Genomic DNA, 8,049 nt, shown 5'->3' with positions numbered 1-8,049 from the left:
TAGTCGTTACATGTTTTTGTTCTATGTCTATGGACGTGACCCAGTTGTTCGTTCTAAATGTTCAGTTGCCTTGCTGGCTTACATAGTCAGGTCAAACAGTGCAGCTAGAATAACAGCAAAGCAGCTGCATTTGCGTTTGTTTAAGCTGTTTGGGATACATCCATAAGAATGAGCTAATGGTGTCAATTTTGCTTGGAATAGAAAACGTGCTCTCTCGTCAGGACACTGTTCATTGGAGCTAGCCAACTACACAGCAAACGCAGTCACTTCAAACTGAGGATGGTAAAACCACAAACTAGCTACATTTCGTGTTATTTGACCTGTTTTTCTATTGACATTTCTTTGTATATATCCATAAAAATTATGCTGATTCATGATTTTGATTGGTTGAGAAATGATGTCCATTCATTCAATCGGTGAGGTTGCCAGAGATGAGACCCAGTCGTGAAGTCTTTTTGCTCTATATCTGTGGACGTGACCCAGTCGTTCGTTCTAAATGTTCCATTGCCATGCTGGCTGGCAACGCTCTTGTCCCTTGCTAGCTAGCCAACCACAGCTAACAAAGTCATGTCAAACCATGCAGCTAGTATAACAGCAAAGTAGCTGCATTTAATTTAGTTTGACCTGTTTTTCTATTGACATTTCTTTGTATATATCCATAAAAATGATGATACAATTTTAATTGAAAACAATCACAGTAAGGTACATAATTGTGACCCAGATATTTTGAGATAAAAACAGCTTAATTGGACATTTAAAGGGCGTTTGTACTACGTTTATGAATATAATAATGATAACAGCAAAACATTTTTGGGAGAAATGTTTGCAAACTTACTAGAAATAAAAAAGAGAAATACCTTATTTAATAAATATTCAGACCCTTTGCAATGAAACTATAAATTGAGCTCAGGTGCATCCTGTTTACATTGATCATCCTAACTGGATTGGAGTCCACCTGTGGTAAATTCAATTGATTGGACATGATTTGGAAAGGCACACACCTGTCTATATAATGTCCCACAGTTGACAGTGCATGTCAGAGCAAAAACCAAGCCATGAGGACAAAGGAATTGTCCGTAGAGCTCTGAGACAGGATTGTGTCGAGGCACAGATCTGTGGAAGGGTACCAAAACATTTCTTTAGCATTGAAGGTCCCCAAGAACACAGTGGCCTCCATCATTCTTATATGGAAGAAGTTTGTAACCACCAAGACTCTTCCTAGAGCTAGCCGAATGGCCAAACTGAGCAATCGGGGGAGAAGGACCTTGGTCAGGGAGGTGATCAAGAACCTGATGGTCATTCTGACAGATCTCTAGAGTTCCTCTGTGGAGATGGGAAAACCTTCCAGAAGGACAACCATCTCTGCAGCACCAATCAGGCCTTTATGGTAGAGTGGCCAGACAGAAGCCACTCCTCAGTAAAAGGGTTATAACAGCCCGCTTGGAGTTTGCCAAAAGGCACCTAAAGACTCAGACCATGAGAAACAAGATGCTCTGCTCTGATGAAACCAAGGTTGAACTCTTTGGCCTGAATGCCAAGCGTCACATCTGGAGGAAACCTGGCACCATCCCCACGGTGAAGCATGGTGGTGGCAGCATCATGCTGTGGGGATTTTGTTCAGCGGCAGGGAGTGGGAGACTCGTCAGGATCGACGCAAAGATGAACGGAGCAAAGTACAGAGAGATCCTTGATGAAAACCTGCTCCAAAGTGCTCAGGATCTCACACTGGGGCGAAGGTTCATCTTCTAACAGAACAATGACCCTAAGCACACAGCCAATACAATGCAGGAGTGGCTTCAGGACAAGTCTCTGAATGTCCTTGAGTGGCCCAGCCAGAGCCTGGACTTGAACTCGATCGAACATCTCTGGAGAGACCTGAAAAAAGCTGTGCCGCGACACTCCCCATCCAATCTGACAGCACTTGAGAGGATCTGCAGAGAAGAATGGGAGAAACTCCCCAAATACAGGTGTGCCAAGCTTGTAGCGTTATACTCAATAAAAATGTATGCTGAAATTGCTGCCAAATGTGCTTCAACAAAGTTCTGAGTAAGGGGTCTGAATACTTACGTAAATGTGATATTTCAGTTTATTTTTAAGAAATTAGCAACAATCTAAAAAAAAAACGTTTTTGCTTTGTCATTATGGGGTCTTGTGTGTGTATATTTATGAGGAATAAAACAATTGAATCAATTTAGAATAAGGCTGGATTGTAACAACATTTGGAAAACGTCAAGGGGTCTGATTAATTTTATTTAACAAGGCAAGTCAGTTAAGAATAAATTCTTATTTACAATGACAGCCTACCGGGGATATCTGCCTTGTTCATGGGCAGAATGACAGTTTTTTACCTTTTCAGCTCGGGGATTCGATCCAGCAACCTCTCGGTTATTGGCCCAACACTCTAACCACTAGGCTACCTGCCTCCCCAATACTTTAATTAATTATTTCCGAAGGCTCTGTATATACATTCAAAATGTACAAAACATTAAAAACACATTTCTACTATTGAGTTGCACCCCCTGTTTTGCCCTCAGACCAGCCTCAATTCGTCAGGGCTTGGACGACAAGGTGTTGAAAGCGTTCCACAGGGATGCTGGCCCATGTCGACTCAAATGCTTCCCTCAGTTGTGTCAAGTTGGCTAGATGTCTTTTGGGTGGTGGACCATTCTTGATACACACAGGAAATTGTTGAGTGTGAAAAACCCAGCAGCGTTGCAGTTCTTGACACAAACCACCTCATTCAAAGGCACTTAAATCTTTTATCTTGCACATTCATCCTCTGAATGGCACACATACACAATCCATGTCTCAATTGTTTCAAGGCTTAAAAATCCTTCTTTAACCTGCTCCCCTTCATCTTCATCAACTGTCAGAGCAGCTTACCAATCACTGTACCTGTACACAGCCAATCTGTAAATAGCAACTACCTCATCCCCATATTGTTATTTATCTTCTTGCTCTTTTGCACCCAAGTATCTCTACTTGCACATCATCATCTGCACATCTATCACTCCAGTGTTAATGCTAAATTGTAATTATTTCGCCTCTATGGCCTATTTATTGCCTTACCTCCCTACTCTTCTACATTTGCACACGCTGTACATAGATTTTTCTATTGTGTTATTGACTGTACGTTTGTTTATGTGTAACTCTGTGTTGTTTTTGTCGCACTGCTTTGCTTTATCTTGGCCAGGTGTAATGAGGTCTGTGTGTAGCTGGTGTAGAGGAGTCAGGTGCAGGACAGCAGATATGAGTAAATAAACGTACTTTACTCAACATATACAAATGTAATACAAAAAAGAGAGCCCACATTAACGGACCGTACTACATACAAACAATTACTCACAAACAGACATGGGGGACCAGAGGGTTAAGTAATGAACAAGTAAATAGGGAATTGAAACCAGGTGTGTAAGACAAAGACAAAACAAATGGAAAATGAAAAGTGGATCGGCGATGGCTAGAAGGCCGGTGACGTAGACCGCAGAGGGGACCGACTTCGGCGGAAATCTTGACACCAGGTCGCAGTTGTAAATGAGAACTTGTTCTCAACTGGCCTACCAGGTTAAATAAAGGTGAAATAAAATTTCAAAAAAAAAATTATCTACACTGAAGTGTGTTTAACAAGTGATATCAATAAGGTATCAAAGCTTTCAGCTCGATTCACATGGCCAGTCTATGTCCTGGAAAGAAGAGGTGTTCATAATATGTTTTGTATTATTGGCCCATCCCCTCTCTTCGGTGGACAAAAGTAACTTTGTTTTACATTTTTGTTTTTTACAGGTATTTTGCTACATGTACATTATTAATACATTTCACATACATGGTACTTCTATACGCAGTATTACATGACACATAAAACGGAACTCAGACATATCCAGAATACATGATATATGTATGTATGTGTTTTTGGTCCTAACTATTACAGATCATGATCTTTAAATCCCAGCCCTCAGTCACTCTATCTCAGCCAATCCTACCTATCGCCGTAGCCCATCCCACCTATATCCGTAGCCCATCCCACCTATCTTCGTAGCCCATCCCACCTATCTCCGTAGCCCATCCCACCTATATCCGTAGCCCATCCCACTTATCTCCGTAGCCCATCCCACCTATCTCCGTAGCCCATCCCACCTATATCCGTAGCCCATCCCACCTATCTCCGTAGCCCATCCCACCTATATCCGTAGCCCATCCCACCTATCTCCGTAGCCCATCCCACCTATCTCCGTAGCCCATCCCACCTATCTCCGTAGCCCATCCCACCTACCTTTGTAGCCCAGCATGTCCCATGGACCACCCTTTCTTCATTTTCTTGTGCCATATATTTTTCAACTGTGCTGTGATGTCTTACATGAATTGTGAACTTTTCTAATCTCATATCTATCCACAGATTGTAAATTAAACTTATTAATATTTTTGATAAGACTATTATTATCTTGTTAATTTATCGACTACGGCTTTCCAAATATATAATATACAGTACCAGTCAAAAGTTTGGATACACCTACTCATTCCAAGTTTTTTCTTTATTTTTACTATTTTCTACATTGCAGAATAATAGTGAAGACATCAAAACTATGAAACAACACATATGGAATCATGTAGTAACCAAGAAAGTGTTAAACAAATCAATATATATTTTATATTTGATATTCTTCAAAGTAGCCACCCTTTGCTTTGATGGCAGCTTTGCTGACTCTTGACATTTCCTCAACCAGCTTCATGAGGTAGTCACCTGGAATGCATTTCAATTAACAGGTGTGCCTTGTTAAAAGTTCATTTGGGGAGTTTCTTTCCTTCTTAATGCGCTTGAGCCAACCAGTTGTGTTGTGACAAGGTAGGGTTGGTATACAGAAGATAGTCCATATTATGGCAAGAACAGCTCAAATAAGCAAAGAGAAATTACAGTCCATCATTACTTTTAGACATGAAGGTCGGTCAATACGGAACATATCAAGAACTTTGAAAGTTTCTTCAAGTGTGGTCGCAAAAACCATCAAGCACTATGAGGAAACAGGCTCTCATGAGGACCGCCACAGGAAAGGAAGACCCAGAGTTACCTCTGCTGCAGAGGATAAGTTCATAAGTTACCAGACTCAGAATTGCAGCCCAAATAAATGCTTCACAGAGTTCAAGTAACAGACACATCTGAACATCAACTGTTCAGAGGAGACTTTGGGACTATCATTTGTTTTTCAACAGGACAATGACCCAACACACCTCCAGGCCGTGTAAGGGCTATTTGACCAAACAGGAGATTGATGGAGTGCTGCATCAGATGACCTGGCCTCCACAGTCACCCAACTTCAACCCAATTCATATGTGGGAACTCCTTAATGACTGGAAAAGCATTCCAGGTGAAGCTGGTTGAGAGAATGCCAAGCGTGTGCAAAGCTGTCATCAAGGCAAAGGGTGGCTTCTTTAAAGAATCTAAAATCAAAAATATATTTTGATTTGTTTAACACTTTCTAAGATTGAAAAGTGCATTTTTCCCAATATTCCATCCAGTTTGCTTAATTTTTTTATAATATATTACACTTGATCTTTCTTGAAGGAGTTCCTCCATTTGTTTTGTTTTTCCTCTAACATATTCTGTGCCCCTATGGTACTGTTTTTATTGCTATCTATCTGTACTGTTAGTCCCTCTATTTCCTTTCTTAATATGGATTCATTGAATTGCATGGCCCCTAAAGGCACATTTAATAGTGTCCCATACAATTAGGGGGATCTGCTGTATCTACTGTACAACATTTGATGTTCTATCAAAGGCTTTGCACACCTTCGTTTTTATTATGTATAATGCACATTTTAAAATCACACAAAGTGATATTGTTAAAAAATATAATGAGAAAGAAAGAAAAGAAAGAGAGTTCTACTTCTGTAACATGGCATAACAAAACATGGCTCTATAACCAGAAGATGGGATGGGCATTTTGTAAAGCAGAAGGTAATTAGAACAGCGATGGAAAGTAGGCCTAGAGAACATACGTTCCATGGGGATTCTTTTTTTGGGGGGGCCCAAAAGGTTGCCCCCATTGCTTCCATTGACCTTTGCTTAGCGTTCACATGCGAGTTAAGTATTGGGCTCAGAGTCAAGACAATAATAACTGTAAATTATCTTACAAACAAAGCAGTTGACCTTTCCTTTGTCAAATCATAATTATAGTTGAATGATATTCTGGGCCATCGTGTGCTCTCTTATGACCACATTTGGGTCATGTGAAAGGCCAACAGGGTATTGTTGGGAGTCAAAATGAGGCCGTCAAAGGTTGCGTTTACAAAGGATTCAACACTTACTCCTTGAAACATCATATTAGCAGGCCAAGGGAACCTATTTTTTAAGAACATTCACAAAAGAAACAGGCCATTGTCTCTGCTTCATTTCTGAACTAAAAGGTGTGTTGGGTTTCATGAATTGCCTTTAGGTATGGTGCATGGCACCCTCAACACAATGGACATGTTTGAATAGGCAGAGCGACATTGACCTTGTTTCTGTCCAATCCCAAGAAGGAGACCTGGCTATAAAAGCAACTCCATACATCTCAATAGAATCAAAAAGCTGGAAACAAGCCAGCAAAGGACACATTTTAATGTCCCAGTCAAGATATGAACACAGCAAGGAATGCAAAAATGCAGCTTCTCAGCTTTTTCCTTTTGGCCATGATGGTCGCAAAGAGCAATCAACTACAATTAAGTGACTGTGGGTTGAATTTAAGACGCCCAGCATACACTGATATCTCAGTAACTTGCGGCACCAAATCTATTGGCCTTGCTATCCTCATCTGCCCTGCCATTTACACTACAACGAGTCCCTGCTTATCCTCAACAACATCATGAATGACCCAGCCTGCAAGGGAACCCTGGATGAAAGTGTGACTCCACCGGTCTTGAGGTTTGAATTCCCCATCAACACGACCAATTCTTGTGGCAGCCTCTTCAGGACAACCAGTGCTCCAGGCACAGGGATATTTTCTGACTTCTCCAACATCCAGACAGTCAACATCAGCGGTGTGGTCCGATCATATGATCTCACCACGGGGACAGTCACTTACAACACTGAGTTGAAGTATTTTTACTCCTGTGCCTATCCCCTAGAGTACCTGATCAACAACACCCAGATTGATACGTCGGCATCCTCCATTGCAGTGAAGGACAACAATGGTAGTTTCATCAGCACTTTGAGCATGAATCTCTTCAGTGATGTCAATTTCACCTTACCCTTGGTCATTCCAGAACAGGGTCTTGACCTGAGGACTGATGTCTTTGCCCAAGTCAAGGCCACCAACCTGACCTCCCAGTACAATGTGCTCCTGGACCGATGCTACGCCTCCATTTCTCCTCTACCCACTAACTCCACTTTCTTCAACCTGTTTGTCCCTTGCAACACTGACCTACTAACCATCATCCATGAGAATGGAAAGAGTCAACGCGCCCGCTTCTCCTTCCCGGCCTTCCGCTTCATCGAGCAGCAGAATGAGATGAAGTCCACCTACTTCCTCCACTGCATCACCCGTCTCTGTGAGAAGAGCACCTGCAGTACCTTCATGCAATGTAACAGCAGGAGGAGAAGGAGTGTTGTTCCTGCTACCGAAGATGGAGTGACAGAGTACAAAACCCTCACCTCCCCTCCTATCACTATCAGAGCAGAGAGCATTGTGGCATTAAAAGAACAGCAGACTGCCAGCAAGAACTCAGACACTTCTACAGGTCTTGGGGTGGCAGTGTGTATCCTGGCCTTCGCCTACATCATTGTTATTATTATGGCAGCCATCTTCTACAGGAGACTGAACAACTAAAGGGTAGACTGCTCGACGGCACTGTCCCTTTAAATATTGTGTCCACCTGCTGGTCTCACTACTGTGCCAGAGGACTGATCTCAGCTAATCATAACTTTTTCACATTTATTTACATTTGGCAATAGCAAGAACTTGTTGTTGCTAAAGAATAAAAAATGCATCTTTTAGAAAGTTTATGGGAAGAGAGTCATACGCAGGTAGTGTAACCCTAGTGCTTTAATTCCTTGATAAGAGCTTGAGAATGGAGGAG

At 41.7% G+C, this 8,049-nt stretch overlaps 1 protein-coding gene across 1 annotated transcript; it reads left to right on the top strand.

Moving 5' to 3' along the window:
• The first annotated feature begins 6,836 nt into the window (after positions 1-6,836).
• LOC115160526 (zona pellucida-like domain-containing protein 1) lies at positions 6,837-7,799 on the top strand. The gene has a single exon (XM_029710694.1). It carries the CDS (start codon positions 6,837-6,839, stop codon positions 7,797-7,799), a length of 963 nt encoding a protein of 320 aa, XP_029566554.1.
• The last annotated feature ends 250 nt before the right edge of the window (positions 7,800-8,049 follow it).

The sequence above is a fragment of the Salmo trutta genome, chromosome 24 (assembly GCF_901001165.1).
Source record: "Salmo trutta chromosome 24, fSalTru1.1, whole genome shotgun sequence".
Classification (NCBI taxonomy): Eukaryota; Metazoa; Chordata; class Actinopteri; order Salmoniformes; family Salmonidae; genus Salmo; species Salmo trutta.
This window is presented reverse-complemented; position numbering and strand designations above follow the sequence as displayed.

Bases quoted from the DNA above. Each gene is read 5' to 3' on its own strand.
- LOC115160526 (XM_029710694.1), top strand. From the start codon at position 6,837: ATGAATGACCCAGCCTGCAAGGGAACCCTGGATGAAAGTGTGACTCCA.